At 42.5% G+C, this 21734-nt stretch overlaps 1 protein-coding gene across 3 annotated transcripts in view; it reads left to right on the forward strand.

Moving 5' to 3' along the window:
- Window positions 1-21734, forward strand: part of phkb (phosphorylase kinase, beta) — a 184849-nt gene that overhangs the window by 66797 nt on the left and 96318 nt on the right. For all 3 annotated transcript variants that reach the window (XM_037534548.1, XM_037534547.1, XM_037534549.1), the window contains 2 exons: window positions 5902-5997; window positions 7227-7424. In XM_037534548.1, the coding sequence (XP_037390445.1) occupies window positions 5902-5997; window positions 7227-7424 (294 nt within the window). The remainder of the gene's footprint in view (window positions 1-5901; window positions 5998-7226; window positions 7425-21734) is intronic.

Consider the following 21734-nt stretch of genomic DNA (forward strand, 5'->3'; position numbering starts at 1 on the left):
TTGTAGGCTGAATGGCTGGGGCTAAACTGCTGTAGGCTGAATGGCTGGGGCTAAACTGTTGTAGGCTGAATGGCTGGGGCTAAACTGTTGTAGGCTGAATGGCTGGGGCTAAACTGCTGAATGGCTGGGGCTAAACTGCTGAATGGCTGGGGCTAAACTGCTGTGGGCTGAATGGCTGGGGCTAAACTGCTGAATGGCTGGGGCTAAACTGCTGTGGGCTGAATGGGTGGGGTTAAACTGCTGTGGGCTGAATGGGTGGGGTTAAACTGCTGTGGGCTGAATGGGTGGGGTTAAACTGCTGTAGGCTGAATGGGAGAGGTTAAACTGCTGTGGGCTGAATGGGTGGGGCTAAACTGCTGTGGGCTGAATGGGTGGGGCTAAACTGCTGTGGTCTGAATGGGTGGGGCTAAACTGCTGTGGGCTGAATGGGTGGGGCTAAACTGCTGTGGGCTGAATAGGTGGGGCTAAATTGCTGTGGGCTGAATGGGTGGGGCTAAACTGCTTTGAGCTGAATGGGTGGGGCTAAACTGCTGTGGGCTGAATGGGTGGGGCTAAACTGCTGTGGGCTGAATGGGTGGGGCTAAACTGCTGTGGGCTCAATGGGAGGAGCTAAACTGCTGTGGGCTGAATGGGTGGAGCTAAACTGCTGCAGGCTGAATCAGCGGTCATATGCAACTATGCTTATGATGGGGATATCATAACCATGATGAATTTTTTTTGTTTGTTTGTTTTTTTTGTTTTGTTTAGATATCATACACTCAGCGCTGTAAAAACACTGTTTCATCAACCATGGTTGTGACATCACTTATTATCCAGTTGAAGGGAAACCTTGTACAGGTTCAAATCTTAAACAGGCTGTGGGAAAAGAGACGCAGTGTGTTTACAGCGTTTTCACGGCCTGTGTGGTCTGGGTGGTGAATGGACCTTTAACACTGTTTGTGCAGCGCACCTTTATTTAAAGGAAGGGAAATTGATTTCCATGATGTTGTGCCCTTCTAATGTATGTCAGTGCGTTAGAGAGCCACCACCTCCAGCAGTACCTCCTGCCTTTTTCCATTTCCCTTCAGAGCAGACAAATCAGAATCGGCCCTTCTTCCATTATCTCGCGCTGTAGTACAAAACCCACGGCACTTCACATATGCACTGCATATGATTCCACACGTCCTCTTCCCATTTTGTGGTTAGACATATAAATGAATGTGTGCACTGTACAGTGCCCTCCAGCATGCAGATGGGGGTGGGGGGGGTATGAAGGCTCTGAGAGGAGGAGAGGTGCTTTAGCTCTTTGTTATTTTCGCTGATGGGTTAAGCGCATCCTGAACGGCACCTGCTGCGTGTGTGTGTGTGTGTGATGAAAATGAGGCCGGGCTGAGAGTAGACTCGCTCTGAAATGAAGAAGTGTGGGTGAAGGGGCTGCAGTGGACATGGAGAGGCTACGGGGGAATAATTGGACACGTTGCTGAAATGATTGGAGTGCCCTTGATGCCCAGGGAGCTCCCACTCAGGGCGCTTACCTGATGGGAAAACAAAATGAACTCAAAAACCCAGAGGAAAGTTTCATAGCAGCTGAAAACGGCACAAAATATTACATAACGCCTCGTCGAGGCTCATGTGGAGGCGTCAGGTGTCATTTTAATGCCATTTCTGAAATGCTTTTTGGTACCAGCTGTTTGGTTTATTAGAACATGCGTCATGAAATTGGATCGGTTTTAACCCCTTAAACTGAAGACCTGAGGTTCTTATTCAGGTGCTGATCTCAAGGCTTGTCGTTCAGTATGTACTGGTCACTTTTACCCGCTGCTAATTATTCAGTCTACTATTAGTTATTCAGTATATACAATGAATTATTCACTGTCTGCTATGAATTATTCATTATCTACTATCTGTTCAGTAAATTCTGTAACTACTATGAATTTTTCAGTATGTGCTATAAAATATTCAGTGTCTACTATGAATTATTCAGTAGCTGCTATAAATTATAAAGTAACTACCATGTAAGATTCAGTGTCTTCTATGAGTCAATCATTATCTACTAATTTTTCTATAGCTGCTACAGATTATTCAGTATTATCTACTGTGAAAGATTCAGTACATATCAATTATTCATTATCTACTAACTACTCCATAACTCCTACAATTATTCAGTATCTACTATGTATTATTCATTATATACTATATATTCCATAGCTATTACAAATTATTCAGTATACTGTTAGAAATAAATGTGCTATGCAGGTACGATTCATTCTTCAAGGTACAAACAGTGTAAATGTTCCCTCAGAGGTTCTACAGTGGGTTTAAGGTCCGATTGTGGAGCTTAAATCAGTTCCTCCAGGTGAAAAGTTGGTATTTGTTCCTTTTCATAACCGAATGTTTTAAAACAGAGCAGTAGAATAAAAGCCTGGAGGGGAGGCGAGGCGGGGCGTGTGGAGTCAGTCCAGCTTAGAACAGATCATTTCAGTGGATTTCAGTGTATCTACAAAAAAATCTTCAGTAACTACTACAAATTATTAAGTAGTTTGATTTATTCAGTAGGGCGGCACGGTGGCGTGGTTGGTAGTGCTGTCGCCTCACAGCGAGGAGGCCCTGGGTTCGATTCCCCGGCCGGGTGACCGGGGTCCTCTCTGTGTGGAGTTTGCATGTTCTCTCCGTGTCTGCGTGGGTTTCTTCCGGGTTCTCCGGTTTTCTCCCACAGTCCAAAGACATGCAGTCAGGCCAATTGGACATGCTGAATTGCCCCTGGGTGTGAGTGACTGTCTGTGTCTGTCTGTCTGCCCTGCGATGGACTGGCGACCTGTCCAGGGTGTATCCTGCCTTCCGCCCGATGACCGCTGGGATAGGCTCTGGCACCCCCCGCAACCCTGACGGAGAAGCGGCTTAGAAAATGGATGGATGGATTTATTCAGTAGCTTCTATAAATTATTGTGTGAAGATTCAACTAAAAGATTTAATATCTGCTGTAAATGATTCATTATTTACTTATTATTCCATAGCTACTAAAATTTCTTCAGCATTTACTATAAATTATTCAGTAACCCCTATAATTAAATGACTAGCTTGAAAGATTCAATATCTGCTATGAATTATTAATTATCTACTATTTATTCCATGTTTACAGAATTGTTTAGGATCTTCTATGAGTTATTCGGTGACTACTATAAACTAAAAAGCAGAAAATTACACAATGTTCAACAAATAAATATAATATCAGTTATTGATTGTTCAGTGAGTCACTCTTCATTCCAGCTTCCACTCTTTCCAGGAGACTCACTTTCAGTTCATGAACCTGCAGACACGCCTCCAAAGCTCAGTCTGAGAAGCTGGTTGATGATTTTCTGAACTCATCAAACCCATTCAGTGGTGCTGAGGTCTGGACTCTGGGGCGGTCAGTCCATTGTCCAGCTTCTTTGTTTCATGTGTCCGTCTCCTTTTCTCAGTGAGGTTCTTCTTGATCAGCTACACGTCCTTTCAGATCCACAGCGCTGAGTGGTCTTCTCACAGAGGAAGGATGGACAGAAACACCCGTGGATGTTTTCAGACCTGAAGCAGCTTGATCTTCTCCTCTCTCTCAGAGATGAAAGCTTTCAGTGCTGTTTATCTGATGGGGGCAGTTTTGGGGTCTTCCAGGTGGTTGTTAGGGGGAACATTTTCCCTGTAAACTCTCATTTGTTTGTTTGTTTGTTTGGTTTTCCAGGAATGTCTTGTACTTGTTGACTGTTATGACTTTAAAATTAGATCTCAGACTTGCACAATACTGTATTATGATCCAGTCAAGTATTTTTACAGCCTGACACATGTGCACACGCCTGCAGGGAGCTCCAGTCCTGTTTCTGAAAGGTGTCCCTGAAGGCAGCTCGACTGGACTAATAATCATCCTGAACCCCATGAGTCTTCATTTTGTTTTGCTCCACTAAACCAGCCGGGCATTGCCGCAGTCCAGAGCCGCTTCACTGCTTATTTTTCAGACTGCAGATCCCATCGGTTGAAGATGCACAGATACAGGCTGGAGAACTCAAAGAAAGAATTAACAGCTAAATGAACTAAACGCTTGAAACCGACAGCAGTAAACCAAAAACACTTGCTGTAATGTTTTCTAATGTTTGTTCCACTACTGTGTTCATAGTCTTTACAGTTACATTTGTGTATTTTTAAATTTGATTTGAATCAAATCATTGCTCTGAATCATTTCTTAACGAATCAGAATCAAATTCTATTCTCTTGATCTTACTGTGTTTGTAGGAACCAAATATCTGTGTTCCAAGGTGGAACCTTTAGAGCCTTCCAGGCTTTCAGTAGGTCTTTTAGCTCATTTGTATTTAAAAGAATCATCATACTCGTTGAAACAGTAGTGCGTCCTGCTATGATGTCTGGTTTGCAGACTGTGGCACTGTCTAAAAGACAGGAGGCTGAGCTGGAGGTGGCGGAGATGAAGATGCTGAGATTTTCGTTGGGAGTGACCAGGATGGACAAGATTAGAAATGAGCAGATCAGAGGGACAGTGAAGGTGGAGCAGTTTGGAGATAAAGCCAGAGAGGCCAGGTTGAGATGGTTTGGACATGTGTTGAGGAGGAATAGTGGAGATATTGGGCAAAGAATGTTGGAGATGGAGCTGCCGGGTAGAAGGAGAAGAGCTAGACCTCAGAGAAGGTTTATGGATGTAGTGAAGGTGGACATGGAGATGGTTGGTGTGAAAGTAGAGGAGGCAGTGGATAGGGCAAGATGGAGGCAGATGATCCGCTGTGGCGACCCCTAAAGGGAGCAGCCGAAAGAAGAAGAAGAAGAATCATCATACTCGTTGAATTTAAAGCTATAGTAGTTCTCTTATTACATTCCTAAGTTTTGTTTGGAATAAAAGGGTTAAACTCTTGAGATGGCCCATTGAAAACTGCCCAATCAGGATCATTTTTTCTATAGTATCTAGGCAGATACAGCTGAGCGAGCTCTCCTATTGGTTAGGACTTCAGGAGCTGGACTGAAGGCCTCACACATTAGACTAGCTACCAACCTAATTAGGAAGTGACAGAGGAATCAATCACGCCGTGTTTTGCAGTCAGACCAATTTTAGTGAGAGAAAAGACATCACTTTAGGCCTTCTGGAAGTTCTAGATACGTCACTGACTGAATGAGTGGTATACTAAGCAGTTGTTAGGAATGGGAAACGGCTGCAGCAGAACTCTTTACTGAGTCACTGTGTCACTGATACAAGCTCAGTTACGTTATGTTAACGTTACCAGCTGTAAATAAAACACATGGAATCTTTCACAAGCTTCAGATGTTGGCGTTTAATCGCAAACGACCAAAACCATGAGGTTTGCACTAACATGCTATGAGACGTTCTCAGAAATTAGAATTACTGTAGAAGTGTTTTTTTTTATGGTTAATTTTTTTTATTTGACTCCCAAACGAAAGGCCTGGCTCTGAGACTCGTGGCTACCCACGGCTGTACACATCACGATTGGTGCTCTATTTTATCAGTACACTTATATAAGCGCACTTATCAATGCCACTGCAGTCCCATCAGCTACTTTGGCTTTTGAATTCGCTCCCATTTCAGTAAGTGCTGTGTGGGAGCTCGCTGGTTTTTGGGCTTTTGTTAGCTGCTTCTAATTTGCTTTCAGAGCATCTTGTGCTCAACCAGGGCTAAATTGGACAATACCTGCTGCAAACCGTATGCTGCGGAAAAGATTTTTGAAATGTCCCCTGAGCTTTTATAGTAATCCAAATGGTGATGTTCGTCACTTTGTGGCAAACGGCTGGTTATAAAATGTCATCTCACCGGCATTGTGCTCGTACGCCAAAGCTGCTATCAGCTGCAGCAGAAGACGCTGTTGAACGCCTCCCAAGCAGCAGTGCTGACTCAAAGACAGAGGTAATCATGCTGTGTGTGTTTCTGCTCTTTAGGGATGCTCCTGGTCGGTGATTTTCGTGGATTTGGATGCTCACAACCGCAACCGGCAGACCCTCTGCTCCCTGCTGCCCAGAGAGAGTCGATCACATGTACGTTAGTGTTTAATACCAAATGCTTTCTGTTTTCAACAGTCCTGTATGTTCTGAGCAGTTATGTACCTCCTACTATGAATGATTCAGTACCTACTAGAAATGAATCCAATGTCTACAATGAATTTTTCAGAATCCACTATGAATTACTCAGGAACTACTATGAATTATTTAATACCTATTGTGAATTAGTCAGTACCTAGTATGAACTATTCAGTACCCACTACGAATTATTCAGTACCCACTGTCAATTATTCAGTACCTACTATGAACGATTCAGTACCTACTATGAATTATTCAGTACCTACTATGAACGATTCAGTACCTACTATGAACGATTCAGTACCTACTATGAACGATTCAGTACCTGCTATGAATTATTCAGTACCCACTGTCAATTATTCAGTACCTACTATGAACGATTCAGTACCTACTATGAACGATTCAGTACCTACTATGAACGATTCAGTACCTACTATGAATTATTCAGTACCTACTATGAACGATTCAGTAATTACTGTGAATTATACAGTACCCACTATGAATTATTCAGTATCTTATATGAATTATTCAATGTCAACTTAGATTTTTTTAGAATCAACTGTGAATTATTCAGTAACTACCATGATTTTGTTCAGTATCTGCTGATTTTGTTAAAATAATATGCGTTTCATGTATATTATTTAATCTGAGTTCATGGCTTTATGTAAATTGTGTAACGCACATCTGTTCTGTGCTGCTCAGAGAGAGTCGATCACATGTCTGTTACTGTGTTTAATACCAGATACAGCATCTATAATATGGCAAGATGCCGAAAGTTAGCTTTCTTTTTTAAGTTTATAACTGAAATGCCCAACAGATTCTACATATTAACTGGATAGATGAGAGTATAACTAAAGTATTACTCTAAAATGACTCAAACATTATAGATATGAAACTCTTACAGGTAACAGGGACGCTTTATTTGGAGTGGCCCTTTGTAGATGATTAATAAACTCTTAACAAATGATCAGCAACACATCAACACCATATCATCCTTACCGTTTCCTGTATTCTCCATTTCCATGAGCACCAGCTTGACCAATCCTACTTCCCCATTCACTGAAGTGTATTAATAATAAGGTGATTATAATAAGGTAATAATAAGCTAGAGGTTCATGGAGAATTACCTGATAATGCAGGACAAAAGGGGCAGAAAAAGTCTAATGTGTGTCTGTTGCTGCCTTTAGAACACGGATGCTGCCCTCTTGCCCTGTATCAGCTACCCAGCCTTCGCAGTGGACGATGACGCTCTTTACAGCCAAACGCTGGACAAGATTGTCCGGAAGCTGAAGGGGAAATACGGCTTCAAGCGCTTCCTCCGAGATGGCTACAGGACGGCCAACGAGGACAAGAACCGGAGATACTACAGACCGGCAGAGATGAAGGTTAGCAAATCCTCCACCGTCCCCTGCAGAGTGCCCACCAGTTAAATTAATCAGTGTCCACTATGAATAATTCAGTCACGCTTGTGAATTATTCAATATATAATATGAATTATTCAGTATATAATATGAATTATTCCATATCTACTATCAATTATTCAGTAAATACTATAAATTATTCAGTAACTATCAGTTTTTAACCATCAACTATGAATTAATCAATATTTACTATGAGGTTTTTCAGTAAGTACTATGAATGATTCAGAATCCACTATGAATTATTCTGTACCTACTGTGAATTATTCCTCACCTAATATGAATTATCCAGTATCTACTATGAACTATTCAATATCTACTATGAACTATTAGGTAAGTACTACAAACTATTCAGTACGTACTGGCTATTATTTAGTTCTCATTGTGAACTATTCAGTACCTACTATGAATTATTCAGTAACTACTATGAATTATTCTGTATATTATAAATGACTCATTACCTACTATGAATTATTTAGTATCTACTTTGAATTATTCATTACCTACTATGAAATATTCAGTATTTACTAAGAATTATTGTTTCTATCATTTATTCAGTATTTACTGTTTTTTTTCAGTAACTACTATGAATTATTCAGCAAGTACTGCAAATTATTCATATATTCAATATTTACTATGTGTTTTTCAGTAAGTACTATGAATAATTCAGTTGCTACCATGATTTTGTTTAGTAGCTACTGAAATGTACTGACCTTTATTCAAAGTATCTGTTTTATATGAATAATGTCTTCATATAAATTGACTGTGTAACACTATAATAACTCTAGACTTCTGAAGTCTAAAAGTTTTCATCAGGAGCTCTTTGTTGGGTCTGAATGGGCTGAGATGGTGTGTGTGCTTCATCTCTGTCTGAGATTAGCCTTCAAAATAAAGATTAGCGATAATGCTAATACACGGCACTCAGGCATTTTCATATGCACCTTTTAATCCAGCTGAGATTAGTTTATTTATATCTTGTCCTGCTGTTGACGGCGGAGCGGGGAATGTGCTGGCCTTGGGTAAATCCCGTCTGATTGGGTGGAAGCTGAGAGGATATTAACTTTATCCTTGGTCTGAATCTGAAACGGAGAGCGTAGCTACTTAACACACAGCAAATCAGTCTATTAGCTGCTGCAGTTGACCTCCAGGAATTAATGAGCTCGCATTTAGCAGGAGACGGGAAACAGGAAAAGGGCCTATTAAAGGAAAACTCCAGCGTTGTTTTTAACCTTAATCTCCAGCCGCATCTGTGCCGTGTGGTTGATTAGCGCAGACGTGTTTCCCTGCACTTACAAAAGAACAGAAAACCCTTTGACTCCAAACTGGCTCATAATAGAGGCTCATGGGCGGTTACTGTGTGCCGCGTTGCCGTGAGGGGGTCTGGGCCGCGGCTGAGCCGAGCAGTCGGCCAGATAAGCTGCTCCGCAGTAGGGCTGGAGCTAATGATTCTTTTTATGAAGGATTTAATCTGTTATATTGTCATTTGTGTAATTGGCTACTGTCACTATCAGTCAAAGTCCTGTCTGCACACTTCCTATCTTTTCTAATTTTGCCAAAACATATGACCGCAAAAGTCTTAAAGAGAGCCGGCAAGTCCCTAATCGATGGGGTTGAGTGGAGCAAAATGGTTACAAATGGAAACAGAAAGATTTTCTAGTTATTAATGTGGGAACTTCCTTTAATTTTGCAAAATAAGATAATAAATTCAATTACAAAATTATTGAAATCTTATCAGAATATTACTGTTTTTACAGAAAGTAGACTACAGTTTACCTTTACTACAGTAAACAAGTTTAGAGCACCAGGACTGCTACTGACAGCTGATTGGTTAGTGTTACTGCTACTGACAGCTGATTGGTTAGTGTTACTGCTACTGAGTGCTGATTGGTTAGTGTTACTGCTACTGACAGCTGATTGGTTGGCATTACTGCTACTGAGAGCTGAGTGGTTAGCATTACTGCTACTGAGAGCTGATTGGTTAGTGTTACTGCTACTGACAGCTGATTGGTTGGCATTACGGCTACTGAGAGCTGATTGGTTAGCATTACTGCTACTGAGAACTGATTGGTTAGCATTACTGCTACTGAGAGCTGATTGGTTAGCGTTACTGCTACTGAGAGATGATTGGTTGGCATTACTGCTACTGACAGCTGATTGGTTGGCATTACTGCTACTGACAGCTGATTGGTTAGTGTTACTGCTACTGAGAGCTGATTGGTTAGCATTACTGCTACTGAGAGCTGATTGGTTAGTGTTACTGCTACTGAGAGCTGATTGGTTGGCATTACTGCTACTGACAGCTGATTGGTTGGCGTTACTGCTACTGAGAGCTGATTTGGTTGGCATTACTGCTACTGAGAGCTGATTGGTTGGCATTACTGCTACTGACAGCTGATTGGTTGGCGTTACTGCTACTGAGAGCTGATTTGGTTGGCATTACTGCTACTGAGAGCTGATTGGTTGGCATTACTGCTACTGACAGCTGATTGGTTGGCGTTACTGCTACTGAGAGCTGATTTGGTTGGCATTACTGCTACTGAGAGCTGATTGGTTGGCATTACTGCTACTGACAGCTGATTGGTTGGCGTTACTGCTACTGAGAGCTGATTTGGTTGGCATTACTGCTACTGAGAGCTGATTGGTTGGCATTACTGCTACTGACAGCTGATTGGTTGGCGTTACTGCTACTGAGAGCTGATTTGGTTGGCATTACTGCTACTGAGAGCTGATTGGTTGGCATTACTGCTACTGAGAGCTGATTTGGTTGGCATTACTGCTACTGAGAGCTGATTGGTTTGCATTACTGCTACTGAGAGCTGATTGGTTGGCATTACTGCTACTGAGAGCTGATTGGTTAGTGTTACTGTTACTGAGAGCTGATTGGTTAGTGTTACTGCTACTGAGAGCTGATTGGTTAGCGTTACTGCTACTGAGAGCTGATTGGTTGGCATTACTGCTACTGAGAGCTGATTGGTTTGCATTACTGCTACTGAGAGCTGATTGGTTGGCATTACTGCTACTGAGTGCTGATTGGTCAGCAGGACTTGATTTTGAGGTATACAGGAGAACTATAGACTCTAGCACATACATTGTACTGTAATTGTACATATTTAAATAAGTTTAGCCTAGTAGCCTACTTTAATTCAAATCACTCAGTGCTGAGATTAAACTGCAGTTTTATCTGCCTTGTATTTAAACGGAGACCTCTGCGGCCTGAGCTACGGTGTGTAGAGAAGACTCTGTGGTGAATGATTAAATCTCTGATTTCAGTAAAGTGCAGCAGGAGGCCTGCAGGGCGGCTCTGCTGATTACTCTTTCCACCTGGGCAGTATTTATTTCATATCTGAGCTCTTCTACAGCCTTTATCTCTCCTAGTTAGAACAGAATTGCTCAGCTAGAGAGCGCTTTCAGAAACCATACAAATTTACTCGGTGGAGTCCACGCTGACTGAGCTCATGTGTTATAAAAAAGTCTGCTGTGCTTCAACTCTTCTGGGAAGGCTTTCCACAAGGATTAGGAGTGTGTTTATGGGAATTTTTGACCGTTCTTCCAGAAGCACATTTCTGTTACCACAAAGTTGGAAGCATGAAATTGTCCAAAATCTCTTGGTGCTGAAGCTTTAAGAGTTCCTTTCACTGGAGCCGAACCCAACTCCTGAAAAACAACCCCACACCATGATCCCCCCTCCACCAAACTTTACACTCGGCACAATGCAGTCAGACAAGTACCGTCTCCTGGCAACCGCCAAACCCAGATCCATTGGATTCCCAGATGGAGAAGCGTGATTGGTCACTCCAGAGAACACGTCTCCACTGCTCTAGAGTCCAGTGGCGGCGCTTTACTCCACTGCATTCCACGCTTTGCATTGTGCTTGGAGATGTAAAGCTTGGATGCAGCTGCTCAGCCATGGAAACCCATTCCATGAAGCTCTCTACGCTGTTCTTTAGCTGATCTGAAGGCCACATGAAGTTTGGAGGTCTGTAGTGATTGACTCTGCAGAAAGTTGGTGACCTCTGTGCATTATGCCCCTCAGCATCCGCTGACCGCTCTGTCATTTTACGTGGCCGACCACTTCGTGGCTGAGCTGCTGTCGTTCCCAATCGCTTCCACTTTGTTATAATCCCACTGACAGTGGACTGTGGAATATTTAGTAGTGAGGAAATTTCACGACTGGACTTGCTGCACAGGTGGCGTCCGATCACGGTACCACGCTGGAATTCACTGAGCTCCTGAGAGCGACCCATTCTTTCACTAATGTCTGTAGAAGCAGTCTGCAGGCCTAGGGGCTCGGCTTTATACACCTGTGGCCATGGAAGTGATTTGTGTGTGTGTGTATGTATGTATGTATGTATATATATATATATATATGTATATAACATAAACATCGCTGTCCAAAGAAAAATGCATCTCGTTTTTTGTTGATTTTGATTTTTTTGCATTAATTGAGCTCATTTTGAGACAGAAATTCTCAAACTGCATAGGATAAAATGTATTTAAATTCATACGTTTTACTAACATTGAAAGTAAAGAAGAGATTTTTTTTTTTCGTCTTCTTCTTGTAAACTTTCCAATTTGGAGATTCTTGTTTTCTTTGGACAACGACGACATATTTTTAAAATTGAAAATAAACTTGGATACTGTCATCATGTAATATCAGTTTGAGCAGCCATGAGTAGTTTACAATGCTGATTAGCCATGGAATACCTTGTTTATGGGGAAAGAAGTGGATTCACTTATGCCAAACATTTCCAACAGGTTGTAATACACTACAGGAAGCGTAGGGGGCGATACGGCTTCTACTGTTTCATTTAAAAAGCTCTATAATGTTCATATGATCCACACAGTCGCTCTGACAGACTGTAATACACTACAGGAAGCGTAGGGGGCGATACGGCTTCTACTGTTTCATTTAAAAAGCTCTATAATGTTCATATGATCCACACAGTCGCTCTGACAGACTGTAATACACTACAGGAAGCGTAGGGGGCGATACGGCTTCTACTGTTTCATTTAAAAAGCTCTATAATGTTCATATGATCCACACAGTCACTCTGACAGACTGTAATACACTACAGGAAGCGTAGGGGGCGATACGGCTTCTACTGTTTCATTTAAAAAGCTCTATAATGTTCATATGATCCACACAGTCGCTCTGACAGACTGTAATACACTACAGGAAGCGTAGGGGGCGATACAGCTTCTACTGTTTCATTTAAAAAGCTCTATAATGTTCATATGATCCACACAGTCGCTCTGACAGACTGTAATACACTACAGGAAGCGTAGGGGGCGATACGGCTTCTACTGTTTCATTTAAAAAGCTCTATAATGTTCTTATTATCCACACAGTCGCTCTGACAGACTGTAATACACTACAGGAAGCGTAGGGGGCGATACGGCTTCTACTGTTTCATTTAAAAAGCTCTATAATGTTCATATGATCCACACAGTCGCTCTGACAGACTGTAATACACTACAGGAAGCGTAGGGGGCGATACGGCTTCTACTGTTTCATTTAAAAAGCTCTATAATGTTCATATGATCCACACAGTCGCTCTGACAGACTGTAATACACTACAGGAAGCGTAGGGGGCGATACGGCTTCTACTGTTTCATTTAAAAAGCTCTATAATGTTCATATGATCCACACAGTCGCTCTGACAGACTGTAATACACTACAGGAAGCGTAGGGGGCGATACGGCTTCTACTGTTTCATTTAAAAAGCTCTATAATGTTCATATGATCCACACAGTCGCTCTGACAGACTGTAATACACTACAGGAAGCGTAGGGGGCGATACGGCTTCTACTGTTTCATTTAAAAAGCTCTATAATGTTCATATGATCCACACAGTCGCTCTGACAGACTGTAATACACTACAGGAAGCGTAGGGGGCGATACGGCTTCTACTGTTTCATTTAAAAAGCTCTATAATGTTCATATGATCCACACAGTCGCTCTGACAGACTGTAATACACTACAGGAAGCGTAGGGGGCGATACGGCTTCTACTGTTTCATTTAAAAAGCTCTATAATGTTCATATGATCCACACAGTCGCTCTGACAGACTGTAATACACTACAGGAAGCGTAGGGGGCGATACGGCTTCTACTGTTTCATTTAAAAAGCTCTATAATGTTCTTATTATCCACACAGTCGCTCTGACAGACTGTAATACACTACAGGAAGCGTAGGGGGCGATACGGCTTCTACTGTTTCATTTAAAAAGCTCTATAATGTTCATATGATCCACACAGTCGCTCTGACAGACTGTAATACACTACAGGAAGCGTAGGGGGCGATACGGCTTCTACTGTTTCATTTAAAAAGCTCTATAATGTTCATATGATCCACACAGTCGCTCTGACAGACTGTAATACACTACAGGAAGCGTAGGGGGCGATACGGCTTCTACTGTTTCATTTAAAAAGCTCTATAATGTTCATATGATCCACACAGTCGCTCTGACAGACTGTAATACACTACAGGAAGCGTAGGGGGCGATACGGCTTCTACTGTTTCATTTAAAAAGCTCTATAATGTTCATATGATCCACACAGTCACTCTGACAGACTGTAATACACTACAGGAAGCGTAGGGGGCGATACGGCTTCTACTGCTTCATTTAAAAAGCTCTATAATGTTCATATGATCCTCACAGTCACTCTGACAGACTGTAATACACTACAGGAAGCGTAGGGGGCGATACGGCTTCTACTGTTTCATTTAAAAAGCTCTATAATGTTCATATGATCCACACAGTCGCTCTGACAGACTGTAATACACTACAGGAAGCGTAGGGGGCGATACGGCTTCTACTGTTTCATTTAAAAAGCTCTATAATGTTCATATGACCCACACAGTCGCTCTGACAGACTGTAATTCACTACAGGAAGCGTAGGGGGCGATATGGCTTTGTTCAATTACAATGAGCTCTATGATGCTATAATTTCACATTTTAATCAGTATGTTTTACCATGTCATTGTATTAATTTTATTAGTTTTTTAACATTTTATTCTTATTTTAACAGGTAAACCCACACTTTAAACCAAAATAAACATTTCGATTAGCCTGATGACTTCAGACTTTTGTGATATACTAGTCTGAATTACTGTTGTCTATATGATTTATTTTTTTTTATTTGATTTCCAATCTTTCATTCATACTATTTCATAATTAATGCTCATTATACAGAATACCATCCTTATCCGGTGGATGTTAATTGCTGGAACTCTCCAGTCAGATGTCTGGTTTTTGCATCACTGATGTGAAGGTAGATTCCGTTGTGGTCCAGTCTGATATCGAGGCCACTTAAGGCCTTGAGCAATGGCCCTTTCAGTCAAATTAGGTTTTCAGCCGTGCTGCGGTTTTGGATTAATTTAGTTATTTTCTCATCAGGCTGCTGACTCTCCCCATTTCGGTCCTGATGCGGCTCAGGCAAGTTACGCCAACGAAGCGAGACCAGTTCAATTAACGTCCTTTATTTGATTATGCCATAATCTCCTGCTCTTATCTCCTCCTGCCACGATGATCGTCTGCCTAGATCTCCAGCGCAGATAGAAAAGTCTTAATTACATTTGGGGAAAGTTTATAGACACTGTGCTCTCCATTAGCGTTCAGATCCAAGGTGTGATTGGGGGGTGGGGGTGGGTGGTGTGTGCTTCCAGAGCCAGACTCAGCCAAGAGTGTTAAAAATAACACTAATGTACTAATATACGGATAATAATAATAATAATTATTATTATTATTATTAATAATAATAATGATAAGAAATAAACCAGATTAAATGAATCTCATGCTATAAAACAAACCGTAGAAATAATCCCAGATTAAATGAATCTCATGCTATAAAACAAACTGTAGAAATAACCCAGATTAAATGAATCTCATGCTATAAAACAAACTGTAGAAATAACCCAGATTAAATTCATCTCATGCTATAAAACAAACCGTAGAAATAACCCAGATTAAATTCATCTCATGCTATAAAACAAACTGTAGAAATAATCCCGGATTAAATGAATCTCATGCTATAAAACAAACCATAGAAATAATCCCATATTATTTTTATCTCATGCTTAAATAACAAAGTAGAAATTATCCCAGATTATGTTAATCCCATGCTGTTAAGCAAACTGTTGTAATAACCCAGATGATATTAGTCCTGTGCTATAAAACGAACACTCTTTGTAACTTCGGCGTGAATGGGCGGAGCTAAACTGCTGTAGGCTCAGTCGATGATTATATATGAACGCTCATGATTTCATGACAGCACAACAGCAGTGAATTCTTCCGAGCCAGTTTTGTGCAGTAGAGTTTGTATATATGGACTGTATTTTAATATTTAACGTAGTAAAAGAACAGAACTCTTTGCTTGCGCACCTCTCCAGTAGCATCCACTATAAATTAGCTTCACACGGGGCAGTTAGGGATTAGGCTGAATATGCTGGGTTATTCCTTTGGGATCTTTTGTGGGTTATTTTGTCTTTGGAAGCTTTATGAATTCAGCAGCTTCACTGTTCGAATATGAACGCCGATTTCTGTGTTGTGCTTCGGAATGTTCCGTGTTATGAATAACTGCCCTGTTTGTTTATTAATCTGCTCAGCAGCAGCTCTGAAAGGTTTCTAGCCTTCATCTTAATTGCGGTGTAGAAATGTGTTGCTAAATACGGCGGCTGTAATTGCGGACTAAGACACGAACGTCGTGCCCACACAAACAGACCAATTCAGCAACTCTCAGGATGAAACGTGTATTATTTTGGCAGGATTTGGCTGCGGATGGATTGTTCTTGTTCATGTCACGCCACCCACGGAAAAATATACCTTTAGTTTTCATATTTTCATTTCATTTTGCAACGTAGAGGGAGACGAAGAGGCTGGATGGAAGTGCAAGAAGAAGTCCTTGTTTTTATTGGAAAAATTAATAAAACGGTACGAACACTCACTAAAACTACTACAACAGAAAGAAAACGAGACTAAAGAATGTGACCTGTCTAGGGGTTTTGCAGTGCTCATAACATGAGAAAGACAAAAGAGAACCAGTTTGGTTGAAAACCCTACATGAAAAGAAAGCAATGGCACGAACTAGGCCCAAAACAGGAAAACGTAAACCAGGCTAAAAGTGTAGTTAGAGCTAAACTAGTACATCGAGAAAACGGACAAAATACCGGCCCGAAAGCAAACATCTACCTGAGCTGCGGGTCAGAACTAAAACATGCACCCCAAGCCACCACGGAGGTAAAGCCTCAAGGAAGTCAGATCCAGCCGTGGAAGACGTGCCCTGTGTGCTTGCGACCAGCCAATAAGAAGCGCGTATCGGCACAGGACTCGAGCCACTCACACACACGTGGGCGAATTCATTATGAGCGAGAAGGACAGAGCTTAAGAGAAAGGCTTTTGTTTTGATTCTAACGGACTAGATAAGTAAAACAGGGCCTGAAACCACAGAACACCAATCAAACACAAAGCACAGTGACGGGGATGAACACATGCAGAACCAGAAACGCTGGGACTAATGAGAGGGCAGGTCTACAGACAACAGACAGGTGAAACAGATGACAAGAAGACGGGACAGAGGAGGAGACACAGACCAAAATGACTACAAAAGCACATGACTGACATAAACAGAAGCACATGGAACAGGAAAAAGGCTGATACAGAGAAAGACAAAGACAGGGCAAGACAGTATCACACACTGCAGCCAGTGGAATTGTTTCCTTGTCTTTAAAGGGCGCTTATCGCAAAAAAAAAGGTTTGATGTAGTATTTAAGCGATGTAAAGCTTGTAAACATACAATTCATTCAGCCTGATTTTTAATCGTATGGGATGGATGGATGGATGGATGGATGGATGGATGGATGGATGGATGGACAGGTAAATCAACCGACAGACAGAAGGGCAGATAGATAGACAGACAGACAGACAGGTAAATGAATACGTGTGTGTGTGTGTGTGTGTGTGTATGTGTGTATATATATACACACACACATACACTTTATTGCCTCACACCTATCCAAATCATTGAATTCAGGTGTTCCAGTCACTTCCATGGCCACAGGTGTGTAAAGCCGAGCCCCTAGGCCTGCAGACTGCTTCTACAGACATTAGTGAAAGAATGGGTCGCTCTCAGGAGCTCAGTGAGTTCCAGCGTGGTACCGTGATCGGACGCCACCTGTGCAGCAAGTCCAGTCGTGAAATTTCCTCACTACTAAATATTCCACAGTCAGCTGTCAGTGGGATTATAACAAAGTGGAAGCGATTGGGAACGACAGCAACTCGGCCACGAAGTCCACCAAGCCACCATCACCAAGCGCAATGCAAAGTGTGGAATGCAGTGGTGAAAAGCGCCACCACTGGACTCTAGAGCAGTGGAGATTGGTCACTCCAGAGAACACGTCACGCTTCTCTGTCTGGGAATCCGATGGACGAGTCTGGGTTTGGCGGTTGCCAGGAGACGGTACTTGTCTGACTGCATTACGCCGAGTGTAAAGTTTGGTGGAGGGGGGATCATGGTGTGGGGCCGTTTTTCAGGAGTTGGGCTCGGCCCCTTAGTTCCAGTGAAAGGAACTCTTAAAACTTCAGCACCAAGAAATTTTGGACAATTTCACGCTTCCAAATTTGTGGGAACAATTTGGGGACGGACCCTTCCTGTTCCAACATGACTGCGCACCAGTGCACAAAGCAGGTCCATAAAGACATGGATGAGCCAGTTTGGTGGGGAAGAACTTGGCTGGCCTGCACCTCAACCCAAACACCTTTGGGAGACTGTGAGCCAGACCTTCTCATCCAACATCAGTGTCTGACCTCACAAATTAGATAGATAGATAGATAGATAGATAGATAGATAGATAGATAGATAGATAGATAGATAGACAGACAGACAGACAGACAGACAGACAGACAGACAGGTGGATGGATGGGTAGATAGACGGGTAGACAGACGGGTGGACAGACAGTCAGACGGGTGGATAGACAGACACAGGTGGATGGATGGGTAGATAGACGGGTAGTCAGACGGGTGGACAGACAGTCAGACGGGTGGGTAGACAGACAGACAGACAGACAGACGGGTGGGTGGGTAGACAGGCAGACAAACAGACAGACACGTGGGTAGATAGACAGACAGACAGACAGACAGGTGGATGGATGGGTAGATAGACGGGTGGACAGACAGTCAGACGGGTGGACAGACAGACAGACGGGTGGGTGGGTAGACAGACAGACAAACAGACAGACACGTGGGTAGACAGACAGACAGACGGGTAGATAGACGGGTAGATAGACAGACAGACAGACAGACAGACAGATGGGTGGGTAGATAGACAGACAGACAGACAGACAGACAGACAGACAGACAGACGGGTAGATAGACAGACCGATGGGTAGATAGACAGACAGACAGACAGACAGACGGGTGGGTAGATGGACAGACAGACAGACAGACAGACGGGTGGACAGACAGACAGACGGGTGGATAGATAGATAGATAGATAGATAGATAGATAGATAGATAGATAGATAGATAGATAGATAGATAGATAGATAGATAGATAGATAGATAGATAGATAGATAGATAGATAGATAGACAGACAGACAGACAGACAGGTAGATAGACAGACAGACAGACGGGTGGACAGACAGGTAGATAGACAGACAGACAGACAGACAGACAGACGGGTGGACAGACAGGTAGATAGATAGACAGACAGACGAGTGGACAGACAGGTAGATAGACAGACAGACGGGTGGATGGATGGGTAGATAGACGGGTAGACAGACGGGTGGACAGACAGTCAGACGGGTGGACAGACAGACGGGTGGGTCGATAGACAGACAGACAGACAGACGGGTAGATAGACAGACGGGTAGATAGACAGACAGACAGACGGGTGGGTAGATAGACACACAGACAGACAGACAGACAGACAGACAGACGGGTAGATAGACAGACCGATGGGTAGATAGACAGACAGACAGACAGACAGACAGACAGACAGATGGGTAGATGAATAGATTGATCGATCTGTGTAGACACTGGCCCAGTCCCATTTCTTCTGTTTACCCCTACCCCTTGTTTTTGAGTGTCATCTTAACCCCTTGGAACTGTATTAAAAGGGGCAGTGGTTGAGATCTTCCCTCTGAAAGGAGACCCTCAAATAAAAGAGCATCACTGCATTATCAGCTACCAGCGCCGCTCTGTAGGCGACCCTGCCCGTCTGCAGGGACAGCAGAGGAGGGGAAAGTTCAGCTCCTCACCGCTGGGCTTTAGTTACTTATTTATTCGTTATCACCCACTCCTAATTCTTCAATGATATGAAGCTGAAGTCAGTTCCACCTTAAAATTCTCACATTTGTGCGTTTCTTTGCTCTCTTCTGCTCCATCATGCCTGTTTTTCTTTTTCCTCATAACTCTCTGAAAAACCTGTTTGGAGGGTCATGTAGCCCCAACACTTCGCCCCACCCCCTCTATCTCAACAAGAATCAGGACACCCTACACCTAGACATGAACTTGCAAAACAAGAGGGTAGGGCTGAGCGGCATGGGCGAGGGGTGAAACGGGACTGGGTCGATGTTCGTTTGTTTTCACTTAGAAAAGTCCGACTTCCCCTGACTTTGTCAGTCTTAAAGAGACAAGAATGATGACAAGCAGACGTTAACAGAAACAGGCTGTTTAATTGTAAGGCGACGAAGAGAAGTCGGGTAATTTGAAATGTAGTAATGAATTATTGTATCAGAAGAAGTGAGATACGGGCCCCTTAAAGGCTTTTAGTAAATGGTTCATCTGTCTGTAGCGAGAAACGTCGCGTCATTTAAATGAGTTCATCACAAACATCACTACGTCCACATTGATTGTAATTTCAAACCCAACTGATTCATGGCTCGTCTGCGTCGGGCGGGGGGGTATAAGGGATTTGGGGTGGGGGGCCCGCGTGGTGGTTTAATGGAGTTTCTGCTTGGCTGCTGTACTGATAGCGTCTGACACATAATTGTTTTCTGTGTCAGCTGAAGGGCTGCGGCTGTGCAGCCGAGGCTCGTCTGAGGCTTTGCTGCTGTGTGGCTTCAGATATTATTGGAGTCGTTGGGGAAAGAAACAGTGATACGGATACAGGTTATTGATCAGCACGCCAGCTTGTGTTTATAGTAGAACTGTGCAGTCGTTTCAGTCCAGTAGACATCGAGACTGTTGTGTGTGTATACATGACGTTCAGAATAAATAAACCACAACCTCATTTCCATAAAAGTTGGGACGCTGTGCAAAATGCCAATAAAAATAAAATTCACTGATATGCAAATCATTTAAACCCTATATTTCATTAAAATAGTACAAAGACAACATATCAAATGTATAAACTGAAAAAATGTTATTGAATTTTGATGGCAACACATTTTAGCTCTTTTAATAAGGAGCAATGCTGCTGTAATACATGCAGAATGTGGTTTGAGATCGTCTTGCTGAAATAATCAAGGCTTTCCCTGAAAAAGACGTCATCTGGATGGCAACATATGTATATATTCAGTATTAATGTTGCCTTCACAGATGTGCCAGTCACCCATAACATGTGCTCTAATGCCCCCTAAACCATCATGAATACTGGTTTTTGAACTGTGCACTGATAACAAGCTGAGTGGTCTTTAGCCCGGAGGACGCAGTGTCCATGATTTCCAAAAAATATTTCAAATATTGATTCGTCGGACCGCCGGACGCTTTTCTACTTCCCATCAGTCCATTTTAAATGAGCTCAGGCCCAGAGAAGGTGGCAGCGTTTCTGGATCCTGTTTATATTTGGGTTCTTCTTTGTGTTTTAGAGTTTAACAGCGTTTGTGGATGCAGTGATGAACTGTGTTCACAGACAGTGGTTTTCAGAAGTGTTTCTGAGCCCATGCAGTGATTTCCACTACAGAATCATGTCTGTTTTTAATGCAGTGCTGCCTGAGGGCCCAAAGATCACGGCCAGCAGATACTGGTTTTCAGCCTCGTCCCTCACAGACAGAGATTTCTCCAGATTCTCTGAGTCTTTAATGATGTTCTGCACCGTAGACGATGAAAAGCAGAAGCTCTTTGCTGTTTTATGTTGAGAAACGTTCTTCTTGAGTTGTTGCTCTATTTGATGGTGCCGTCTTTCACAGAGTGGTGACCCCTCCTCCTCTTTACTTCTGAAAGACTCCGCCTCTCTGAGATGCTCTTTATACCCAATCATGTTACTGACCTGTTGCCTTTGATTGATTCTAAGCTATTATAATATTCAAAAATTGATGTCTGAACTTCCAAAACTG

The sequence above is a fragment of the Pygocentrus nattereri genome, chromosome 25, assembly GCF_015220715.1.
Source record: "Pygocentrus nattereri isolate fPygNat1 chromosome 25, fPygNat1.pri, whole genome shotgun sequence".
Classification (NCBI taxonomy): domain Eukaryota; kingdom Metazoa; phylum Chordata; class Actinopteri; order Characiformes; family Serrasalmidae; genus Pygocentrus; species Pygocentrus nattereri.